This window comes from Halichoerus grypus, chromosome 9 (genome assembly GCF_964656455.1).
Source record: "Halichoerus grypus chromosome 9, mHalGry1.hap1.1, whole genome shotgun sequence".
Classification (NCBI taxonomy): domain Eukaryota; kingdom Metazoa; phylum Chordata; class Mammalia; order Carnivora; family Phocidae; genus Halichoerus; species Halichoerus grypus.
This window is the reverse complement of record NC_135720.1, coordinates 89,740,388-89,767,322: the sequence shown is the minus strand read 5'-3', so window position 1 is coordinate 89,767,322 and position 26,935 is coordinate 89,740,388. Positions and strand designations below refer to the sequence as shown.

Sequence of the window (26,935 nt, the reverse complement as noted above, 5' to 3'; positions counted from 1 at the left end):
GGGAGTGGGAGGGAGAAGCAGGCTTCCCGCGGAGCAGGGAGCCCGATGTGGGGCTCGATCCCAGGACCCTGGGATCATGACCTGAGCTGAAGGCAGACGCTTAACGACTGAGCCACCCAGGCGCCCAAGATATTTTTCTTTCCTTCTGAACATTTTAAGGTTAGCTCTGGTCCTTAGATACACCTTGAACTTGTTTTGTGTTGATTTTGTGGTTGATAGTTTGATTACCAGGCAGAAGATTTATTGTTGCCTAAGTGCTAAGCTTCTAAAAATACTTAACTAAGCATTCAACCAATATAATTTTGTACCCTTGAAAGACTTCCTGTAATTAGATATAGGTCGACTATATTCTTGGAAAGGTATCCTCACCCTTTACCATTTCCCCGCATAAATGAATTATAAATTAGAATTTCTGTTATTACCATTTTACTCTAACCATTATTCCAATTTTACCACAAAAATCAGTTCTATAACAGTTCAGACTTAATCTATACAAAAAAAATTACCTTAATTCAACCTAAATCATATAATAATTTTTAATTATTAAATAAGTCCAGAAGCAATGAGGGGAATTGCTACTCTGGACTTAAACTGGAGCCATGAAGAGTTCACTGAATGAGAAGTCATGAAAATATTCAGAGAGACTGAACAAGGCACATTATCAGCCTATTAATGTAAGTAAAAACAAAGCAGGGTGGTGGGGGGTGGGAGGGATGGGGTGGCTGGGTGATAGACATTGGGGAGGTATGTGCTATGGTGAGCGCTGTGAATTGTGTAAGACTGTTGAATCACAGACCCGTGCCTCTGAAACAAATAATACATTATATGTTAAAAAAAAAAAAAAGAAGAAGAAGATAGCAGGAGGGGAAGAATGAAGGGGGGAAATCGGAGGGGGAGACGAACCATGAGAGACTATGGACTCTGAGAAACAAACTGAGGGTTCTAGAGGGGAGGGGGTTGGGGGGATGGGTTAGCCTGGTGATGGGTATTAAAGAGGGCACGTTCTGCATGGAGCACTGGGTGTTATATGCAAACAATGAATCATGGAACAATACATCAAAAACTAATGATGTAATGTATGGTGATTAACATAACATAATAAAAAAAAAACAAAAAAGCAGATTTCAAAAAGTTCAGCTGTGATGAAAGTATATTTGCCATTATGTGCACGATTTGAAGACCTGAAACACAAACAAAATTGGTGCCTGAGGTATAATACTTCCTTATCATAGAAGATAGGAATACATATACTCCTATATAATAATGATAGAGTTTTATGGTTGAAATCTAGATCTGGCCTCGATAGTCTAGGTTTTTCCTTTTATTGTTTTAAGAATGGAATGATTTTAACTATTTTAAAATTAGAATTAATTTTGAAAATACTCTCCAAAATGTCAAACAATTCCATAAATCAAGTAAAAAAAAAAATTAGTATTAATGAAAACATATGACAGTTAATTTATTGAGGTAGTTTTTCTCAGTATCTATGTAAATGAAAACAATATATTCCACGGTAGCATTGTTGAGATATTTCTATGACCATGGTTGGCACCTATTAACACCTGCCATAAGAACACTCCAAAGTTTATCTTGCTAAAGCACTGAGGACTTAATTCATTTACTGAACTGAACATGAATTCTCTTGTAATGCCTGTCTCCCAAATAAAAATCACAGGATTTTCAGAAATAGCTTTATGGAACACCGTACTGCACTAGGAGTGTTAAATCGCCCTCAATACACTTTCAGTGTCATATATATGAATGTAAAGAGGGATCCTCAAACAACCTGACAACCCTGTTTCAAGTGATTCCAATGAAAAAATTAATTTGTACAAAGAAGAACTAATCACAAAAATCACAAACTAATCACAAAAGGTATACACACTAATGTCACATAAACCTCTAAGACAAAAACACAGAAAGAGCTGAGATTTATAAACTATTCATAGTGTAAAAGGATTTATTTTCTATATATAGAGTAAGAAGAAAGGGATGGGAGGCCTACCTCTAGTGATTGGGTGGATGAGGTAACATTAATGGACTCCAGAAAGAAAATATACAACATCTACCTTTCAAGGAGAATGATTTGCAAATGAACATTTATTCCATACACCATAAAGCAGAATTAAAGTGCCAGTCAAATATACCTCCAGGTACTGAAAGAACTTGCAAATAAAAATGTGTAAATACTTGAATAATCATGGAGAACGGGGAAACAAAGTATTTGGATTACCTCAAACATCCTAATGCAATCTCACACTGAATTCTGAGCAAATAGCATCCATTCTAATTCATATTTTTCAGATCACATTTGAAAAAGTTTCATTCTGGGGGCCAAAGCTAAATAATAAATGATGAACTGCATCAGTCTAGAGGAGGAAAAAAGATAGAACATCGAGAAATCATACTATATGAGAACAGGAACTACTAAAACCTGGCTAGAAAATACTTAGTACAGGTTTAATTATCCTTAAGAAATTGAAAGGTTGGTATGTAGAAAACAATTACACTAAATCAGAGAAGATGTAGTCAGAGATTTCAGCATAACAGCATTATAACTCTTAGAGCATTTGAAAAATGTAATTGGCTGCCTTATGAGGTAGTAAAATCCCCATCAAATCTTTAAGCAGAGCCTGGATGACCACCTGTCAAAAGTACTTGAGAGAGCAGTTCTGAATTATGTGGAATGTTTAGCTATACAATTGCTAAGTACCCCACCCAATTTATGAATGTCATTTGCAGCGTATTACACTTGTAAGCGAATACACTTGTATTGTATTACACTTGAAATATGACCAACATCATATATTAGTAATATGTCTTTCAATCAAATGTTTTTAAGAAGCTTTTTAGCAATGAAATTCTTCATTCTTTTTGAAAAAGGGTATTTTACAAGACATGAGATATGTGACAGTTATTAGTCTGCCTTTTAATTTTATGTAAAACAACAGAATACAGAAGTTTTAGATTTTGGGAGAACCTTTTCATTTAATAAGAAACCTCTTTAAGTCCAACCCAAGGAAAACAATGAAATCGTTTGTTTCCTGTAACTTAGAAAACAAAAAATATACATCATTAAAATATTTCACTGCTAAAAGTTTAATTATTCTTGACCATCTGTATACCCAAATGTTATGCCGATTGCTCTTTTAAAAATTTTCTTTTTAATAGTGCCCTGCTTTCAGTATTGTCAGAAGGTTTAATAATGCTTGCCAAAATCTTTTCCTAATATGTCTTTACTATTACGAAAACAAGTTCCTAATAATCTATTGCCATCTTCCAAACCCTTATGCTTGCCTTTTAATTTTCCAATTAACTTATGCTTAATATTTGTTTTTGCTTTTAGTAAAATAATAAATTAAAAAATAAGCAACACTAACAGTACCTTTACATACTTCTTTTAGTTTTTGCTTTTAAAAACATACTAAATACGAAGAAACATTAATGACTTGAGATGCTTTTATGAAAAAAGCTGCTGGTTTTGCTCTGCAAGAATAATTTTGGTAATATATACACACTGCTGGTACCCATGGGGAAAAGATAGCATTTTAACACGAGCATGAAGTTTATACACCAGCCTGAAGCCAAAACAAATAGATATCTTTTTTTTTTCCCTTAACAGAAAATTTACAGTCAGAGTTGAGGGGGAAAGGCCACATACGTGAACATTACCAAACTTCTATTTACTATAGCTATTTCCCATGGTCCACTAGAGACCTCTCTCTGCCTATAAGAGCAGGGAGAAAATGAGAGCTCACTGCCTTAGGGAAGACAGAAGGGACATGGCTCCCTGCAATAGTTCCTATAGTTTGGGAGTATCTAACTTCCACGTACATGGTACTGTACTTATAGGCAGGACCAAGAACAATGAGTGGTTATTTTCCCAACTAGTAATTACTCCTTAGGAATGAATGATAATGCTGAAGAAGTATTTTTGTTCTTTACTAGATTCAAACTACTCTCTCCCACCACAGTTGAGAAGGGGCATGTTGTTCCTCTTATCTTTTGTGCTTTTCATCTGTCTTTCTTCTCTTCATTTTTGCTTTCTCTACAATCTAGGTGGCTTGTATTCCTATTGAAGCTCTGAAGACTCCCGTATTTTGGGATATAGTTCATGTTTTACAACTGTGTCAAATTAAAGAATTGAAGCTATTTGGGCCTGGATTTAATCACTTACTTGTTTTGATTCTTTATTTCTTTGGGGCTCTAGAAACTAGGGCATGATCACTGGAGACAGCAGTATGCAGAAAAAGAAAAGAGTTACAATCTTTCCCCAATTATGACATTCTTCTAGCTTTTATGAGTTACACAAATCACATTGTTTTTCTCTCATTTGTCAAAACTGCAGTTTATTCTAAATGATGTACCTGTTGGTAGAAATATTGTTAAGGTTTATTCTTAAACAGTAAACAGCATACAAGAAATTTGGAAGATATATATCATTATTGCTAACAATGAATATACTATTAAGTGCAAGATGGGCATTAGCATTTTTAGTTAGTGATTATCCTGTGCACAAACACACTGCTTTGGTTTTATTGAAACCGGATTGTATGACTGCAGCCAAGCAGCTTATCCTTACCCAGATGAGGAAATGAGCATGTTGGTCTAGATGATCTCTAACGTATTTTCTATCTTAGTAATTCTATTATCCTTATGACTTCTGGAATAGGCTATATATAAGATATTTATAATATATTATAAATACTGTAATAGTGTTGAAGAATATTTAAGTCAACCTTTTAGATGGGTAACTTCATTCATAACTGGGAAAGAAGAAAAATCTCAATCACATGGTTAAAGGAAAACTCTGTGTGAGCTCATACAGATAGTCCTATTTGTACACAACACTGGCAAAACAGATTTATAAAAAATAAAATCTTAACTATAAATATGATTCTCTAGTTATCATTGCATTATTCTCTAGATTACAGGAAACAAAGCCTATGAACATTAATCATTGCTTCTGAAGTTGTAATCAAATGAAAACACCTAGAAAATGTTAATTTGTAAAGCTATCCAGCTCTAGGGGGCACTGCTGTACTGTGCATCACGTTTGGTTTATTGATGAAGGCTTAAGCAAGATTTCATTAAGGAGTTCTGCAGGTTTCAGATACAGAAAAAGCACATAAACTATTTATAATCAATTTAAACTTTGAGAAAATTAGGTAACTGTGTAAAATATTTATATGCAGTTTTTGGAAATGAATGTTTCTTTTGTTGGTAAGAAAATCTGTCTTTCTGCAGCAACTAACTATGGTTGTGGATAGGAGTGTTTTTATTAACTTTTACTGTCAAGGTCTCATGAAGGACGATATATGTTACTGTTACGGAATTATTGAAAGCATTCTGCCTTAAAATTCAAAATATAAACAAAAATGGCACAGTTGGCTCCCGGATACTGTAATCTTTTAATTGGCTCTGCCATTGCTATATTCAGTTAATCTCTAATCAGAAGGCTCTGTAAAATTATATAAGCTCTATGACTTAAGGCATCTTTTAAAAATAAAGAACCTCAAAAACAGTGACAGCTCAAAATAATCCCAAGGTAAATAACCACATTTATATTATTAAACTATGGGAAATGAAGACTGTCAAGGTGAGAGTCAAATACAAAAGTCAAGATCAGCAATCTTACAGATTTTAAAAGCATGTTTTAAAAAATACCTTGAGAAATGAATTTTATAATTTAAACTACTATATATGGATTATGAATACTTAACAAAATCTGTAAATTAAATGAGAGACCAAATCAGGATATACAAGTTATTTATATTGAAGGCTAGCAAAAATTTTAAAACCTATATGCAAGTTTAGCCTAATTATCACTGTTAAAGCATTAAGAAAAGTTAATTTGACATTTTCAAGCTAAACAGAGGTGACTTCCAATAGGCAAAAATCTTTTAAGTTAAAATTGGAATTCTATTTAGACTAAGGTAACATCTGGTCATTATGTAGTCCATGCATAGATCACAAAAGGAATAATGCACAACCATAGAATAATACAGATTTTTCCCATTAATCACTCTGCATATATGGCATGATTGTCAATTTAGACTAATTACTCTAACAGCAATATAGAATAAGGAAGGATTCAGGGGGGACAATATAGAAGACTGCGTGAGGACTTTGCACTATAATCTTGACCTAAGGCACTGACCTTGAATATGGTATAGAGGGGACACTTTTGAGACATATTTAGGAGATACAGTTGGTGGTGCTTATTGACTGCATAAAAGGATAGGGATGAGGGAATGGATCGAGTGTGATTGTATATGATGATGGAGGTGTTAACTAAGGGGCATATTTCTGTCCTGATGTTTGTCTGGGTTGGCACACAAATATGTACTTCTAAATATCCGTAAGATGTAATATGAAATAAATGAGCCCATCATATACCCTGACTCATTCAATTTATTTCAATTAGCCAATGGATGGATAACTTGAGATTGGGACTGTCCACCTTTATACATTCACTTGGAGAGTAATAAACTAAAAATCATTCTTAGCTGAGAAGATTTTGGAACAGGGTTTTAAAGATACTCAAGCAGCAATTCTGCAATGGCCTCTTTTCCATGTCTGATGCTTCCAAATTAGAGGGAATCTTTTGTATATTCTCACAGAAGTCCAATACTTAAAGCAAAGTGAAGAAAAAGCCCTAGTGAAATATAATAAAACCATTTTATACTTCAAATAGGTACTAATACTAATTTAAAAATTGACCGACAATCAACTTAGAATCAGTCTCTAGACTTGTGAGTGAATGTGCCTGTAGATGGTTTCAGCTGCCGGCCTTCACGTCTTCCTTTCTAAATACTGTGAGGAGGAATGAGCTACTCCTGTTGTATTCTGTTGGAATTTCTGACCCACACAATTCTTAAAATTAGTAAGTGACTGTTTCACACCAGCATGTCTTGGGGGTAAACTGTCACTGAGCCATACTAACTGGAACATGACCCGAGGTCAAAAATCATGACTCTACTGTTCAAAACTCTATTTCCCAGTCACTTAAAGAAATTTGAAGTCTTTAGTATGGACTATCAATTCCCCAGGAAACTATCTGATTTAATATTCTACCACACATTTTTATTGTCTACTTCTTCTCCAGTGACAGTTTTTATATTACTGGAATATACCACCTTCATTCTTACTTAAGGACTTTTGCGCTAGCTGGTTTCTTTGCCTGAAATGTAACTCCCAAAACATTTTCTTGGCTAGATCCCTCATTTGCTTCATGTGTTTTCTTGAGCACTTCCTCATCGGAGATGTCTTTCTTACCCTAACTAAACTAGTTAGATAGGCAAGGGAAGAATCAATATTCTGTGATTCCTTATTTATCCTTTTATATATAATTTGTCTCCAATAGTTAGTCCATATAATTACTCAATTATTAGTTCATTGCTCATCTTCTCTACTAGAATATTAGTTATGTGATGGCAGGGACTTCATTTATTTCACAATGTATTCCCAGAGCCTAGAACACAGCCTGACACAGAGTGAGTGCTTTGGAATATTTACAAAATGAATGGACAGACAAATGAATAAATGGATGATGAATCTGCCTGGGAAGAGATATCAAAGTTTGTCATCTCTAGTCTATTAGAAGAAGCTCACAAGCTGGAATGAAATTCAAGTTCTACCTTTTAGCAGCTGTATGCTTTTGGATATGCTTCTAAACCTCTCTTACCTCACTTTTCTCATCTGTTAAGATGGACAAATAATAATGTTCCACATACATTATTTCAATGCAAAAGAAAGTATTTAGCAATCTGTTAGCAATACAGTGGGATTTGGACACACGTGATTTTCCTGTCCCAGTTAAATTCATAGCCCATATAATCCCAGTTAAACCTGGCTACATCTCAGATCTTACCTCTACAACAGCCCTAACTCAAACCCTGGAGTATTGGGAGATGACTAAGGAGAACATTACAGTTCTTGCCAAAGAGCTTGAGTTTTATCCTGAAGCCAAGATGGAGTTGAAGGAGTTTAAACTTTAAATGCTGAAGGATTTTAACACATTTCAAAAAGAAGAAATGATACAGTTAATACAAATATTCCTGATTTTCATTTTGTATTAATTTTCTACACTGGAAATGTTTCTCCTGCAGTCAATAGAGTACTGGTCACATGTAAATATATTTTACATCAGAAAACGTATACCAATAGAGATACTCATGTAACCATGGTTAAATGTGACAAAGGCAGTGATGCTAAAACTGGAACCACTTTTAGCTACCCTGCTTTGTGTTGATATTGTGGAATCTTCAAAATAGAAAAATGTATTATATATGAATAAGGGATTTTTGAAATGGAAAACAGAATCTTAAATCATCTTGTCCATCATACTGTCAAGGCAGGTTTTCTTTAACATGCTGTATGATTTGAGGTATATAAATATAAAAGAAAATGTAATATGTTTTATTATTACCACTTTATTATTTTGGGAATAAGATTTAATATGTGTATCATTTGACTTTTTTTTTTTAAGTAAGCTTAACAGCCAACAGGGGGCTTGAATTCACAACTCTAAGATCAAGAGTCACATGCTCTACCAATTGAGCCAGCCAGGCACCCTTCATTTGACATTTATAGTACTTTCATAATTATATAGGCCCAATTTTGATTAAATATTTCCATCAGTTTGTCTTTAATGAATTCTTTTTTTATATGTTTAGAATATTCATTTTTTTCTAATTTTCTGTACTTTATTTTACATTAATACCATCTGATACAAAACGGGAGTCTTTCCAGTGCAAAATCTAGAAATGTTGGAAGACTGGTGAGATATGATGAGCTTATAGAGAAAATGAGGCCTTGGACCCTTATTTTCATGTTTAAATAATTGAAAAAACAAAGGTTAGTGTCAAAGCTCAATGATCTGATAGAAGTTAAAACTGTGTACATGAAAAGTGACACTGAAAAGCCAGACATTTTTTTACTCTTATTTGCCTTAATTAAACCACTGCCTTTAGCTATGCCTCCAGTAACAGCCAAAAAGGGACTATGCAATTGTTCTCTAATATCAGTCATAAAATAATCCATAATTCAGAAAGTTTCGTTCAGAAACACATTCATGTGATATGATTTTATATATTCTTATTTTCATATAAATAAAGCTTTTACAAAATATTAAAACTATGCTATATATAATGCTTAGAATTTTATCATTTAAAACTTTTAGCAATAATTACTAGAATTTGAAAATGAATGTGATAGATATACATGGTAAATGACAAGGACTGAATGCTGTATATTCTTACTAACCAATGTAATAAGTAAAGTTAAATCATATTTCAGTATAGCTAGTATATCATCAGAATAGCTAGCAAGAGGATAGGTAACAAGAGGATTACCTTCAGAAATTCCATTATTTGCAGTCTAGCAAAAGAGCAATGTGGAGGGACTGGCCCTTCTTGGATGTCAAGAAACAGTATGGCTACCAGCAGTGCACATAAATCTTCAAAATGTTAACTTCTATATTTTGAGTGGAAAACATGACATCATTTTAAAAAGAACATGATAATCTTGAATATCCTCCATATCTTGAAAAATATATCTCAGGGTTAACAAGAGACTTGAAAGATACCATATTATCACAGTTGGGTTTAAAGTGAACTTTTGGAATCTTCACTGCTGGTATGAAATAATACTACCGAAAGTTCCATGGAGTCAGTGGTCACACCCTGAAAGCTCAGCACTGAGTTCCAAATACTCAGCAGGAGCTCTAATACATATTTTTGAGTAACTGAATGAATGAGTGAACGGATCTGTCCCCAAATAAGAGGGATGAAGTACAAAGCATTCCTGGTAAAGCAAACATTTGTGAAGAACACTGTTTCACTGATATATGAAATTCTGTTCCAGGAAGATCTATGAACAGTTGAAGACCTCCAAAGGGCCATCTTTTTCAGGTGCTTCTTAGACAACTGTAAAAAGAAGTAGATAGTACTCACACCTTTGCATTTGGCTCACTGCTCTTGTCACTCTGCAAATTTTCCTTGGATGTCTTTATTCAGCTTTACGGTTTTATCTGTTATTTTTGTATTTAATATTCCCAAACTTATATTTTTATTTCATAATATTGTCCTAAGTCACAGACTCCCTTATATAAGTCTGTCTGCTGTAAATATGTAGTCAAAAGTTTATTCACACAAGAGTTCAAATTCTCCATGTCCCAAATGGAAGTTTTTGTGTTACTATTTATATCAGACATTCATATGTATGAATTTAAGATCCTTTTATCTTCACCTGCTTCTAGGTGAGTGACCTGGGTCACTCCTTCCAGCCCTAGATGCTGCTGAAAAAATTCTTCTCCCTTCCTCCCTTGGAAGGACTGCCATGAGACGCAGTCATTTATATGACCTCTAAGAAAGTCCAGTAAGACTGAACCATCAGTCCAATTTATTGCCAAGCAGTATCCAGCTTGCTAACACATCCACATATAAGCCCCACTTCACATTCTTTAAAAAAGTAGTAGCACATGAAGAATCCAGGCTGAGACACCATCAAAATTTGCTTCTCTGTTGGTGATAGCTGCTGCTGTTATCCACTTTTACCCTGACACTTCATCAAAATCCTAGGAGTCATTCTTGCCTTCTATTTTTCCTTAATCTGCTTGAAACTCAGTAGCTAAATCTGGCCATTATTCCTTCTAAACAACATGCATCCATCCTCTCCGTTTCTGCCAACACTGACTTGTTTCAGATACTAATTTTTTCTTGGATTACTGAAATAGCCTCCTGTCTGGTCTCCCTAATTCCAGTTTCATTGTCTTCACTTTTAGATTCCAATCTATAAGGAGTGATTCAGCTGAACCATCCAAATGCGTATCTTACCATGCTTCTGATTCTTAGCAGCTCCAAGCTTTTTAATACACCAAACCATCATTATCTGACCTAAGCCTACATTTTGAGGCTTATATGTCATTCTTCCTGCCCTGCATTTTATACTCCAGCAACCTAATAATGGCATTTAAAACAAAACAAAACAAAACAAATCTCTATCTCTTTATCTAGAATACTTTTCCCCATTCTTTTTCCCTATTCTCACTTCAATCTTACCAAGTTCAGGCATTTCTTCTTTTATAAATTATGCCCACCCTTTCCCAAGCTGAGATAGATGATTCTCCTCCGTGCAACCTAAGTTCCATTATACATTTATATAACCTTTAGAAAAGTGACTCTTGTTTTTGTTTTATTTTTTGTACATCAACACACTGGTAGAATATGATATTCACCCACCAATTTCTCACTATGGCAAGGATTCTCATGGCATGGGAAGCCTCTCTCTCTCCCCAATATTTGAAAGGTATTTCAGACTCTAGAGGGAAACCAGGTATAGTTTTTGATTCTGTTATGCCTGCTATGTGCTAGATTTGGGTATTTTTCCTCTTTCCACTCCTAGCCTGATTCCTTGAAAATGCACCAGACGATGCTTCGGGAGGGACAGACTGGGCCTGTTTTGTACATCTTTCTATCTCAATACCTAAAAAAGAACAAAACCATCAGTTTAGAGGTCAATAATATTTAATGAATGAATGAATATTAAAAGGATAAACCTTGGGCACATCTGAGATCAGATCCAGCTGGGGCCAAAAAGTATTCTCAGAAACCTGACTTTTGATTTGTATAGTCCCAGAGTAAGCACACAGGATTCTCTAGGGCTACCATTATATATATCTAATGAGTAGGCAACAACACTGCCAGAGTCTGCAAAAAAACTGACAGAGACTTGATAATGGTAATCAAAGTGTTTCTTGAAGCACCTGAAGAGACTGTCTAGCATACCAGGCAGTATCTGTTGTAGCTGAATACCTTCTTTGGAATTGACGACCAGGGCAGATGTCTTTGGGACTAAGCCCAGCATAGGTGACTATGTGCTACTAAATCATACCCTGTACCTATATTAAGTGACTTTCATTGTGTCTGTTGACATCTTTCCATCAATCCCAGTCACTTTCATGGCAAACAAGAAAATATTTGTATCATTGTAATTGCCACTTTTATTATAATTGTTCATCAATGTGTTTCCCCTCCTAATATGCTATAAATTTCTTAATGACAGTAACTCTTATTTATTTCAACACCCACAGCACAGAAGGAGTTAAAAATAATGTAAAATTGAGGAATAAATGCGTAGGTTTGGAGAAGTGGCAAGACACAAGCTGGAGGAATACAACTGAATCAGATAAGTAAAAACACACAAGGCTAAAAAGAAACATACTGGCACTTTAGGTAGGATAAAAATTAGCAGTCTGTATTAGTTTCTATAATCTTCACTGCTGTAACAAATAGACCACCAAATTTCAGTGGCCTACCAAAATCATTTTTTGCTCACTTAGCAGTCTAATGCTGGTGTTCCTATTCAGTGGATTGAGGGGCAGGACTTTTGCATGTGGTGATTGAGGATCTTAGGATCCTTCCATCCTGTGACTCTGCCATTAGGTAGGATCTCAGAGTCCTCTGCATCTAGCCAGAAAGTGAGGGAAGAACAGGGGAGAGAGAAAGGGCAGAAGAATCACATATCTCTCCTATGTTGGGTCATAAGTGACATAATTCATTTCTCATCATATCCCATTGGTGAGAACTAGTTCTGTGGTACCACCTATAGAAGAGATTGAAAACTTTTTCTGTGAAGAGCCAGATAATAATATTTTAAGCTTTATGGGCCATATACTTCAGTCACAACTATTCAACTTTGTGGTTACAGGCCTGAAAGAAGCCATAGAAAATACACAAATGACTGGGTATGGCTAGGTTCTAGTAAAACTTTATTTAGAACACTGAAATTTGAATTTCATTTAATTTGTGTCACAAAATACTATTCTTTTAAAGAAATTTTCCTACTGCTTAAAAATGTAAAAAATATCTGTTCCTGTGCCTTGCAAGGTAGTGGGCTGAATTAAGCCTATGCCTACAGTTTGCTGACCTCTGACCTAGATGCAAGGTGGCTGGAAAAGGAGGTCCCTCTCTTGGCTGTTGCCTTTAGTAAAAGCTCTATATTACTTTGTTGACAGCTAGCTGTGTCTCTTCTTAGGCTGCTCCTCTGACTACTACATATCCACGTATGCCCTTCGCTCTTGTATGGAATATAACCAGCCCCTTTCCAAAAGACAGAGCACACAATCTCATCTAGTCACTGCATCCAACTCGAAGTCAATGATTTTGGGGTGATGTCCAGTCCTTACTATGGGATCTGGCTGTGGCTTCTTGAAGGTCTAGAGAGCTACAAATGCAAATGTAATTCCCACCCTTAATAATAATATAAACATATAAATAAAAATAACATAAACAGATGGAATAGGAACAGGATAATTGCACAAAATGCCCATTCAGAGAGTGAAGAATGGGAATGCACAGCAGTGACAAAAAGCAGCTAAATCATCAATTGTGACACCTTTTGCCTTGGCACTATAGAGAGTTCCTTGATTAGACTGATTTTCTTGGAAAACAACGTCTCCATTCATTGTGTCTGCCCCACCTCTCTGGTTTTATTTGAAATGGGCTTTGAGCAGTATATGTGCTCCTTAAGGAAGGCAGAGCTTTCACACGGTGCTTCATGCTGCTATAAATTTGGGGAACCAAGAGGTATTTTATAGTTATAGGGTTTTGTTTGTTTTTTTTAAATCCAGGCTTGTGGTTTCCTTGGCAATATATTTCCATTAAAATTTAGGAAGCACTGATCTATTTGCATTTAGTATGTTTCATGTTTTTAACAGCATGCAATGTTCTTTCCTTGTCAAAGTTCTCAAGCTGCCTTTATTTTTTGTTGTTTCTCTTCTCGTCTTATACCAGTATGTCGCAGCATAATGACAGCCACCTTGAGGTCATCTGAGCATGTGGTTGGAGGAGATAGAGCATCTTTTCAATTTATCTTTGCTGTATGGCTTCGTTCTTATATTTTGCTGATATGTCTTAATGAGCCTGTGTTTCTCTCAGTATTATATACTCTTAATTATTTTGGGGGAGAGGTTCTAGAAACAGTAAGCTTTTCTAAACTTTAGAAGCTTCAATCAGGTTAAATCTTTCAAGCCCTCCTCAGCCAATAAGACAACTGATGCACGTCCTAAAATTCATATGCCATAAATCAAATACTTTCCTTCAGCTCACATCTCATCGATGAGGACTAGCTCAACAGTCCTACCTAGATGCAAAGGGGATGGAGGGGATTGAGCAAGTTTGTTCTTGGCTGTGCAACTGTTTCCATAGGGCAATTCTACATTATGGAGGGAGTGCATAAACTGTTCTGTTGCAAAGCTAGTAGAGAATTTAACTTTTATTCTGAAAGCAATGGCAAGCATTTGGAAGGTGGCCATCCATTAATACCCAAAGCAGAGATTGAGAATAAAATATGTCTGAAACATAGTGCAGTATATAGAAGCCTCAGGGCACTGAGGTCTCACCTTATCAGTCTCACCACAGTTTTGAACATATGAGTTAGGTTTTGTGAACCATCATTAATCATGAACACTATCATGAATGCTATTATTCCCAAATGAAAGTTTCTGCTTTTCGTAATAACCAAATGTGTTATATATTACCAGAACCTCAAATAGTAACATCTGAAAAAGATTCATATTAAACTCTAACAGATACATTTCTATAAGTAAAACCCAACTACATACATTTCATTGCAAAACTAAAAATACTTTCTTTTTCCTGAATGTTTCATTTTCCAAGTATTAAAATAGACTTTAAAATATAAATATTGATATCTTTCAATTGTCAAGGAAAGTAGGCAACGCACAAAGATGTGAATGAGACAGGAATAGAACCCTGGAAAATTTCTACAGTGCCGGGAAATGAAAATATATTTTAGTTTAAAAAACTTACGCCAAATAAAAAAGTTAAATTTGAATAGAAATAAACCCCATTTATAGTGTAACAAAACCTGTGAATTCCATATTTGTACTTTGCTCTTAAGTGTCTTTGTGTTTTTTATTTATCTTAGTGTATTATTTTGTTCATTTTGTACTGGGAAAAAATAAACTAGATACTTCTTTAAAAAAATGAGGGTAGTACATTTGAACTTCTCATGGAAAACATTATTCTTCTTAGATGACTATTCTCCTAGTTGATAGAGAATGTGGTCAAATAAACATATGTAAAGATGGCTAATTATAGTAGTTACCAAAATGGAAGCACTTCCTGTATCATTGTGTTAAGTGCATTGTTTATACACAATTTCATTCAATCCTCATGCCAGCTCTATGATACCAATAATATTGTCCTTATTTTACAGGTAATAAAACTGAAGCACAGAGAAGTTAAATAATTATGCCAAGGTTATACTGAGAATAAGCAGAGCTGAACATTGAAACTTGGTATTTTTGACGAATTCCTCTGCCATAAAAATATTCCAGCTTAACTCAAACCCACTTCCAAAAACCCAGCAGTTAAGCTCTCTAGTTCTTGTCTGTGTAATAGAGCAGAAGCAATCCTTTTGTAGTTAAAGCATATTAACCATATTTTGTAATCAACTCTGTGTAATAAGAAAAAATATTTTAAATTACTTTTAGAAGAAGAATTGCCTTTAGTTTGTGAAATACTATTGTAGAACATTTAATTGTGAAAATACAGGTCCCAGGGTATGGTTCAGAAGTTAAAAAAAGAGGAAAAAAAAAGCAGTATTATGAAAGTTAATTGCTCTTTTTAATATGATAGGAAAAAAATTACATTGAATTTTTAGAGAGTGAGCAGTTAGGGGTTCCTAGAATAATGAGATAGGACAGATTCTAGTGAGGACACATAACTTCTATTAAGGTTGAGACTGAGGCCAAGAGCAGATCTTTAAGAAATACCTGATGTGGGAATGGTCAAGGGATGTTTAAGACCAAGGATGAGTAATATTCAATGTTTCATATTCTTGTATTGTTATGCTATTCTCTGAAATACCTGACTCCTTCTTCCTGACTCCCAATGGTCAAATTTTGGAAAAATTAGGAAAAAGGACTATGTTAATCTTTTATTTGTGGAAGAACAAATGATAAACAACAATTACAATGACAACAACAGCTAGCTAGTAATAATAAAGTGTGTAGTAGGCATTTGACACCATTAAGAGAAGTTTTTAAATATATATTAAGTTATGAACCTCTTACAACAGCAACACTCCGTGGCCAGTATTATTATCACCATTTATAAATGAAGGACGAATTAAGTCACAGAGATAGTAAGTGGCACAACCACCATTCAATGCGTGGTTCCAGAGTTACTGTTCTTCCCTTTCTACTTGATTGCTCCGAGCTTTAGAATCAGAGTGTAAGTAACATCAAGGTATCACTTCACTTGAAAAATATAAGTAAAAAGAGTTTAAAAAAAGCTATCCATTTAAACACAGGTTCCCTCATGATTATGGGGAAGACAGAAGTGACACATACATCGGATTCAAGTCATTTTCAGATACATCAGGAAATTAGAATTCCATAAAACTGGTCATTCTATTGCTAATATTTGAGGCGTGGCCAAATAATACATGTTATGTCCACAGACATGTAATTAATTACCTTAGATATATGTAAAGCCTAGATTGTTGAAGATGCCAATTATGCATTTATTAGTTTTATTCTACTGTATCTTTAGACACAACTACTTGGGGAATTTATGTGTCTATTCTTTTTGTCCACATTTATTAATAAGTAAACTCTACCCATATAGATTAGGGACATCTTGTCATACCCGAATCATAAGAATCCTGATGTATGTAATTAAGTCCACTATGGAATTCTAGAGAAGAAAATATTTTTAAATATTATGAAGTAGATTTAAGATATCAAAAATTTCAAAAAATACGATTTGATAAAAATGTTCAGGTGTATTTAGATATAATAATTATGCATTTTCTAAATTTTATTTATGATTAAGACTGTTAGGATTAATTAGTTTGGATTTGAAGAGTTCAGAAATAAAAAAGACTTATTTCCAAGTGTGTGTGTGTGTGTGCATGTAATATATTTTTTATCCTAAATTTCCAAGACAAATACAAATTAAAAGCAAAAACAAACAAAAATGTCTGCCATACAGGAATCAAATCAAAGCTGTCTGAGAAGATACACGTATTTTTCAAGTATATAAGTATATCATCTCTACATTTTCCTTCATGTAGAACTGTAGAATTTGATTAAAATATAGCTAAAACATCTTCCCTAGCATGACTTTACGAAGCGAAGTTTCCACTATACCCTTAAATTTCAAATATGAAAGGATTAAAATACTTGACATGGTTGATCCCATCATCTTTTAATAATTTATCTTCAATGTAAATCTACATATTTAAAAATTTTATTTATTTATTTGAGAGAGAGGCGAGAGGGAGAGAGAGAGAGTGAGCACAAGTGGGAGTAAGGGCAGAGGGAGAGGGACAAGCAGACTTCTTGCTGAGCAGGGAGCCCGATGTGAGGCTCGAGCCCAGGACGCCGGGATCATGACCCGAGCAGAAGGCAGATGTGTAACCGACTGAGCCACCCAGGCACCTCTAATTTAATTTAATTTAATTTAAATAGGCACTCCTATTTAAAGTTTAATAAATGGTGTTGGGAAAACGAGATATCCACATGCAAAAGAATGAAATTGGACTCTTATCTGATGCTATAAATAAAAATCAATTTAAAGTGCATTAAAAACTTAAATGGAAGACTTGAAACTATAAAACTCCTAGAAGAAAACATAGGGGAAATTTCTCTGAAATTGGCCATGCCAATGATTTTTTTGGATGACAAGGAACCTCAGGCAAAAAAAGCAAAAAATACAAAAATGGGACTACATTAAAAAAAAAAAAGCTTTTACATAGCAAAGGAAACCATCAACAAAATGAAAATGTAACCTATGGACTGGTAGAAAATATCTATAAACCATATACCTAATAAAGGGTTAATATCCAAAATTTATAAGAAACTCATTTGACTCAATAGCAAAAAGACAAACAACCCAATTTAAAAATGGCCAAAAGAATAGACTTTTTCCAAAGAAGATATACAAATGGCCATTGGGAATCAGGAGCTCATGGCAGAAATATGAAAAGAAGCTCAACATCAGTAATCATCAGAAAAACACAAAGTTCAACCACAATGAAGTATCACTTCATACATGTTAGGATGGCTAAGAAAGAAAAGAAAAAAGAAAAGAAAGAAAAGAAAAAAGAAAAGAAAAGAAGGGAAGGAAGGAAGGAAGGGAAAAAGAGAGAAAGAGAGAAAGAATGAAAGAAAAAAAGAAAGGAAGAAAGAAAGAAAGAAAGAAAGAAAGAAAGAAAGAAAGAAAGAAAGAAAGTAAGAAAGAAAGAAAGAAAAAGAAGGAGGCAGGGAGAGAGAAAAGACAGTAAATCTTAGCAGGGATGTGAAGAAAAGGGGAGCCCTTACACTGCTGGTGGGAATGTAAATTGGTATAGCTACTAATAGAACACAGTATGGAGTTAAAAAAACTAAAAATAGAATTACCAAATGATCCAGCAATCCTTCTTTTGGGTATATATGCAAAGGAAATGAGATTAGTAACTTGAAGAGATATCTGCACTTCCGTATTCACTGAAGCATTATTCACAGCCAAGATATGGAAACAATCTAAGTGTTCATCAATGATGAATGGATAAAGAAACTATGGTATATATGAATAACAGAATATTATTCAGCCTTAAACAAGAAGGAGATCCTGCCATTTGTGACAATATGGATGAACCTAGAAGACATTATGCTAGGTGAAATAAGCTACATGCAGAAAGAAAAAAAATTGCATGATCTCACTTATATGTGGAATCTAAAAAAGTCAAATACATAGAAGCAGAGAGTAGAATGGTGGTTACCAGGTTCAGGCAGGTGAAGGGTAATGAGGAGATGTTGGTTAAAGGGTATATAATTGAATTTATGTAGGACTAGAGTTTTGTAGTTTATATAGTTTAGAGATCTAATACACAATATGATGATCATAGTTAATAATACTGTATTAAATACTGGAAATTTGCTATGAGAGTAGTTTTCAGGTGGTCTCACCATTAGAACAAATGGTAATTTTATGAGGAGATGGATATGTTAATTAGTTTGACTATAGTAGTCATTTCACTATGTATATGTATATTAAATCACCACATTGTACATTGAAGATACATAAAATTTTTATAAGATATTTAAAAATATAAAAATAGATTTTACAGGCATAAATTAAATAATAAGATTTTTAATTTTTTATTTTTTTAAAAAGATTTTATTTATTTATTTAAGAGAGAGAAAGACAGAGAGCCAAAGAGAGAGTGAGCATCAGCAGGTGGGGAGGGCAGAGGGAGGGGGAGAAGCAGGCTCCCCACTGAGCAGGAGCCCAAAGCAGGGCTCAATCCCAGGGTCCCGGGATTATGACCTGAGCCAAAGGAAGATGCTTAACTGAATGAGCCACCTAGGCGCTCCAGATAGTCAGATTTTAAAAATATTTTAAAGTTGACAGAAGCAATACTATATAGTAGAAAAGAAATAATGTAAACACATATGAATCCTTCAAGCTGTCAACCCAGTTTTACTAGACTCTAAGTCTTAAAAATGAAGAATACAGAAATAAAATACTTATTATTTTATTTATTTAATACTGTTGTTGTTGTTGTTGGCTGTTACTCTATGGTCTATTATCACACAGCCTGGTAGATACTAACAAAATTTTCTGAAGGCAGGTCTACTATGCTATGGTTCTTGTCATGGGAATCAGCAGCTCATGGCACAAATTAGCTATTTGAAAAACACTACACTAAGCTGGCAGTCACAAAAGGTAGTCATGTCAAGGCATACCCAAAATAGAATTCCTACATCTGTGATAAATTCAGTTTCATGTAGAAAGTCCTCTCTGCTTCAGTCTCAAATATACAAATATAGAATAAATCTCAAACTACAATTTCAGCTCTTGTCCATAATCTGGTCTTCACATGTAAATGATAATCATGTCTCCAGGAGGCCAAGAGTATGTCAATCTCACAGCACACTGTCATAGACAAGTATCTGAATGGCTAAAACACTAGAGAAAATTGTAATTTACTTCATTTCTCTTGTTTCATTTTAGATTTAATTTGACTACATTATTTGAATGAATAAAATGATGAACTTTGGACTCCCATTTCTGGGTAATCAAATTTTGCTTCTACACTTTGTTTTGAAGGTTCATATTATCTACTTGAAAATGATAGTGGATGCTTATTTTGTAAAAAAAAAAAATAGCACTGATGTTTTACTAGAATGTTAAAACTCTATACCTTAGTCTTTTACTAATAAAACGTTTAAATCAAATATTTGCTTAAAAGTAGGATTCTAGATTATTACCACAAATTTATAACAGCATGCTATATACCTTATAACTTACTCCCTTTTGAAAGCTAGTAATGTTTGATTTAATGATACTAATATCCTATTGAGCTGATTTGTTAATAAAGAATTAAAAAGTGGAAAATGATCTCTGATGCTTTGTTTTTTGTTTCTGAATCATTTCTTTCTGTTTGGATTCTTCTCCCCATTATACAACACATTCCTCCAGAAATAGTAATTATTTAAAAGAGACAGGGTACAAATAATCTAGAGTATTTAATATTATATAGAGAAATGTGAGAATGTGTAATAAAGGTAAGTTGGTTGTTTATATGTAAAGCAGATTCTTAAATGCACATAAATGATATGTTGCTATAGCTATCTTCTTTTTTTCTCACTCAATGGGGTATGTTTCAAGATCTATCCATATGGGTACATATACATGTATTTCATTGTTTTCAACTGACTTATAAGTACTTCCATCATATTTATCATCCCTTTAAACATCCATTTCCTTGCTTTCCAATGTTTTATTATTTTTAAGAAGGTTATTCAGAGTGTCATCAGATCATATCTCTGTGCTTCTCTAGGGCAGAAAACTAGAGGTGGAAAAACTGATTGAGCTGTTCTTGATGTCATACTATATTGATATCTATCTATGCAGCCTAAATGATCAGTCTTTCATACTTGGCATAAGACATAAGCCAATATATGATGATAATAGTCCTGTGCCTGAGGTATATACTATTTACTTATTAAGAACATAGGTGAAGCAAATGTAGGTGACTATTAAAATATATAGGAGGGGAGCCTGGGTGGCTCAGTCAGTTGGGCCTCTGACTCTTGATTTTGGCTCAGGTTATGATCTCAGGTTGTGAGACTGAGACCCGCATTGGGCTCTGTGATGAGTGTGGAGCCTGCTCAAAATCCCCCCCTTTCTCTCTGCCTCTCCCTGCTCTCTCTCTCTCAAAAAAAAATATATATATATATACACATATATAGAAAATAATATAATAATATTATATATGAATTAATATTATATACTAGTCACAGAATTTTTTATAGTGATATGTGTTGACATTTGCAATAGCTGAATAACTCAAGAAGCCAATATTTTCCAAGTGATAGTACAAAATTGTGCATGGGTAAAAGATCCAATCAAAATGTGAAAAAGAACAATGGATTTTAATTTAACAGAATATAACAGGTCCATTGGTCATCAGGTTTCCCATTTCACATTGCAACTAACCTTTAAGAACCTATTACTTACCAAGTTTTGGTGCAATATCAAAGAAGAGTATTCCTAATTATATAAAAGGTTATTAAAATATTGCTATCATTTCTAAATACATATGATGAGGCCAGAATTTCTTCAACTATTTCAGCAGAATAATTATTATACAGATTGAATACAGAAACACATATAAATATCCAGATGTCTTCCTGACAATAAATATATTTGCAAAATATGTGAAACATTGCCACTCCTTTTCATTTTTGTTTTAATAAGTATAGGTATTTTTCATAAAAATATGCTATTCCATATTATTTATATTAATATGTAATGAACTTATCTTTTTATTTTATGAGCTCAATAATATATTTAAACTTCCTTAGTTTTCATTTCTAATATAGTAAATACTGATAAATATATTTCACATTAAAAAAGCTCTTTGCGGTCCACAATAACAGCACTCTTTTTAAGATTGCAAAGACCAAAAAGTTTGAGAATCACTCTGCAGAGTAAATCTAAAAAAAATTTCATAATAAAAATTTGTGGGAAGAAATAATCATAGTTGAATCACAAGATACTTTATACAGCAAATTTTTTAGCATCTGCTATTCCAGGCCTTGAGGAAATAGCAGTGAAAGGGGTCTACAGTGTTCATGCCAACAAGAAGCACACATTATGGTGAAGAGAATCATAAAAGAAACCTATGGACAAATAAATATATTCAAACAGTGTCAGCCCTTGTTAAGAATAAAAAGAAATATGGAAATAAACAGTGAGTAGGAGACATGGGTGGGGGCTCATTTCATTTTGGGTCATCTAGGAAGGTCTCTTGGATGAGGTCATAGTAAAGCTGCAGTCTAAATGCTGAGAAGAAGCCAGACTTGTGAATGAGGGAGATGGGGAGAGGGAGAAGAGGGTTCTGGAAGAGGGACTAGAAGATGCAATTTTCTGGAGATAGCAAATTTGGAAATGAAGGCCAATGTCACTGAACTTTTAACAAAGAAGAGAGTCCAATTTTATCTTTTTTACAACATTATGATGGCAGAGTTATGAGGCATGAGTTATTTTTCTGATTTCACAGATAAGACTGAGGGATGGGGAACTTTTAAACCTTACCCGGTGTCATACAATTATTTGCAGAATTAGGCTTTGAAAACCACATTCTAGACCAATCTAGTATAATGCCTCTCTTAAGAGAGGTGATCCAAAATGAAAAAAAGTGCTATTAGGGGTTGGTGAGAGAAGCAGAGTAAATGTTCAGAGAAATTTAAAAGTCTCTGCTTGCCCTAACCCTAATTACAAGCAAAATGCCTCTCATATGTCAACAGCTGTGCTGGATACTATAGGGAAGTATAATATCATTAGCAGCATTAAGTCATATATAGTGTTTAAAGACCAGTATTACAAAATTAAGGTCAAATTAACGGCACTGGAGGTCAATAAAATAGGCCTTCTATAGGAGATCAAGAAAAGGTTTAGAACTGGCTTGCAGGTAGATGAGGTTACATAGGGATTTTCTGTTTTTGTTTTTTACTTATTCTTTTTTTTAAGATTTTATTTATTTATTTGACGAGAGAGAGAGAGAGCGAGCGCATAAGCAGGGGGAGCGGCAAAGGGAGAGGGAGAAGCAGGCTCCGCAGAGAGCCAGATGCAGGGCTTGATCCCCAGGACCCTGAGACCATGACCCAAGCCAAAGGCAGACGCCCAATCGACTAAGCCACCTAGGCTCCCCAGTTTTATACTTATTCTTACAAACAAAAGTTAAGTGTGTCCTACTTTTATAAAATTAAAAAGAGAAACTTTTATCAATTGCTATATTAGCAGATGATTATATAAATTATTAAAGGATTATATCCTTTTCAATGGATTTACTACCTAGTAACTGCTCATTATTCATTTAACTATCAGTTGCAAACTCATATTTAACAGAAAAGGTAGAGAGCAAAGAATCTGAGAGTTAAATAATTGTTAGGAAATATTGCTACCTTCAAATCAATCAAGAATGGAGATAAACTTTAAAAAAATTAGAAATAAATGGTAAAATATGAGGACTTACGAGTATTTGATTTATATTAAAATTGTTGGAACCCATCTATTGTGTATAATGTAAGACATTAAGTTTTCATTTGAGTAAAAACAAAACACAAACAAAATAAGCACCCTGTCTACCATTGTATGATAGGTGCCACAAATATATTTTAAATGTGTAGCCTAAAGTTGAAACACTGGGGAATGAATTATCCTTTTATCTTTTAAAGTATCTCTTTAATTTCTTAGTATACACCACCCCCTCAAATTGTGAAAGAAGCTGATGTGATGATATTCAAATGTGTAAAGTTCTCATAGCCTTTTGTGATTTTTCCCAAAGCACACTTCCTAATTATATATTCATTTTAATATTTCATCAATATCTCCTCTACTACACTATAAACTCCTTAATGACAGTCACTGTGTGACTCTTTATTTCCCTTGGACCATAGTATATAGAAGAATTTCAATAATTCAAAATTTTTTGGTGAAATCAATGTGTTTCTGCTGTTGACAAACAACCTTTTATGCTGTCCTGTGATCAAACACCCTGCCACACCATGCCATCCTCTCTAACCTGTGTGAACCCTTTCCAATGCACCATAAAGCTCCATAAATAATCCTTTTTTCTTAACTGTCAGGGAAAATTTTTTTTAACTAATTCATACCAATGGCATGTATGCCTAATATTGTGTCTAATGTGCCATCTCTCTACTTCACCTCCATCCCACCCCCCACCACACGTACAGATAGTTCTGTAGCCAGATGCAGGTTATTTGAAAGGAATGCCACTAATAATGGAAATTCAAGCACAATGACAATTTCTTAAAAGTGACATTTTAGCACTCTGAACAATAGCCCACATACATGACTTTCAGAAGGCTTATATTTGAAACACTTCGACAGATGATATTTTCTGATCAAGACTGATCATTTGCTGGTAGACATGATATATCTGATGTAGCACAAAGCTGAAACTCACTATAAATAATCCAACTTAATTGGGATATAGCTTAAATATTCTATAGTCTGTAAAAAAAATTAAGTGTGTAAGTAGGAAACAACAATGAAGTGAAGGAAATGCAGTCTGGTCCTGATTAAATGATTTCAAATGGAAATGTTACCTTGTGGTGTGGTTATTTGAACAAGAATTTCAAAAAAATCATTAGGGGATTTTACCTGCAATTGTCCACATGAATTTTTTTCACTGCCTTGGATGGGATGAAAGATTCCCAGTTACTGATTTCTATAACTTCTATGCAGCCAGTAAAATTCTCAACTGGTCCAGAAATCTGAGATGGAGGGAGAAAAAGAGGGAGGGGAAAGAGAGAGACAATGTTTATATTATTTTCTTCAATATATTATTCTTGCCATAAACTGGTCAGAATGTGCAATCAGATTGCAGGGTTGATTTATTCAACATATTGGTAGAAAGTAATTCAATTCTTTTCATAAATATCATTCCAAAAATCAGTATAAAAGAATACTACCTTAGTCAAAAGTTACTTGGAATCTATAGATCTTATCACTGTATGAATCATTTACATATGAATAAAGAAAAATTTTCATTATTACAGTGAATTATAGCTGAAACATGGGAGAAAAGCTAATACCCTCATCCTCCACATCAATGATTACACTTTTCCATCTTTTGTCTCTGTTCCTTGCACTTTTTCTTTCAGACATTAGTTACCTTGCCCCATCCATAGCTATCAAAGCATCAAGAAAAATTTCTCTTCCTGTTGTCAAAGGAAACATAGTAAACTATGAATATTTGTGACATCCCGCAGCCCTGATGGATTCTGCATGCCTTTATGTTCAGTGTGTGGCCTCTCCTCCTTAGGAATAACTTGGGCAGAAACTAACAACTAGAAAGATTGCCAAAGGGCCAAAAGCAAAAAAAAAATAAGGACATTGGAAAGCATTAGTTTTGATGAACAAATAAAACCTCTTAAAGATAAACAGATATATGACTTCTCACTTTATTCACTGTGAACATACAGTATTATTCTATTAATTTTATGTCTATATGAGTTTACCATTTATGTGAAAAAGAGAAGTTAATAAAAACTAAACGGGGCACAGCTCAGAGTTCAATAGTTAGATATAAGCATTTATTTCAGGTTCTGTCTTCTGTTATGTTCTTGATATTGTTAAAAATTTCAAGCTAAGATGGACCAAATTATGAACAGGATAACCACTGAATTTATACTCTGAAAAGTTGTCTACCTTGATTTTTGAATTAAAAATAAGAACTATTTGCATTTTCAAGACTTGGTTTCTCATTGAGTGTAATATTACGAAGGATGGAAGGAAGAAAGTCTTTGTCTTGTTTAGAAATTTTAGGGTGGGTGAATTTATTTTATTTCATCATTTAACTTAGAGTCTTAGTTTAAAAACCTTTAAATTTTTTCTTCCTCTTTCTGATATAGACGCAAATGTACTACAAACCCTCTCAACACATAACACTCTGACAAGTGTCAAAAATGACTGAACTAGAAAACAAAACAATATTTCACACAGCAAGTTTACAAAGAAGTCAGTTCATTTCAAGGAAAACAGAAATACTTGGCTCTTACATGTTGCAGAAGGGAAAATACTGATTTGTAATTGTTAGCTTGAAGTTTTTATGGATTTCATTAATCTTTTTGTTTTTCAAATTTAATTTGTATTTTTATCACAGTTATATATGAACCTAGTTTTTAAATTTTAAGATAAAGTTTACATATACCTCTCCTGAAACATCTAAATTTGTGAATTAATATACAGTTCACAATTAAAAAATTTAAAACTTAAATGGTCTTGGAAAAATGCTATTGATAGTAATGATTATGAATGTTATACTTTATTTTAATATAGCTCAAAGATAGCATAATGTATGTGCATGTTTAAATAGATATTTTTCTCTGTTCATAAAGATCCTTATTACTTAATGGGGATGAAAAGTATGGAGAAAGGTATAGCTTTTTAAATAAATACGAAGCTAGGGGCGCCTGGGTGGCTCAGTTGGTTAAGTGACTGCCTTCGGCTCAGGTCATGATCCTGGAGTCCCTGGATCGAGTCCCGCATCGGGCTCCCTGCTCGGCAGGGAGCCTGCTTCTCCCTCTGACCCTTCCCCCTCTCATGTGCTCTCTCTCTCTCTCTCATTCTGTCTCAAATAAATAAATAAATAAATAAATAAATAAATAAATAAATAAATACGAAGCTATGAAAAATGCTCTAGGGTGCCTGGGTGGCTCAGTCAGTTAAGTGTCTGTTTTCAGCTTAAGTCATGATCCCAGTGTTCTGGGATCCAGTCCCGCATCAGACTCCCTGCTCAACAGGGAGTCTGCTTCTCCCTCTACCTCTCCCCCTGCTCATGATCTCTCTCACGTTCTCTCTCTCTCTCAAATAAATCTTTAAAA

The 26,935-nt window shown here is 34.1% G+C and overlaps 1 protein-coding gene across 2 annotated transcripts in view; it reads right to left on the bottom strand.

Moving 5' to 3' along the window:
• EYS (EGF-like photoreceptor maintenance factor) overlaps window positions 1-26,935 on the bottom strand; it is a 1,566,128-nt gene that overhangs the window by 485,837 nt on the left and 1,053,356 nt on the right. For both annotated transcript variants that reach the window (XM_078055169.1, XM_078055170.1), the window contains exon 28: window positions 24,711-24,823. In XM_078055169.1, the coding sequence (XP_077911295.1) occupies window positions 24,711-24,823 (113 nt within the window). The remainder of the gene's footprint in view (window positions 1-24,710; window positions 24,824-26,935) is intronic.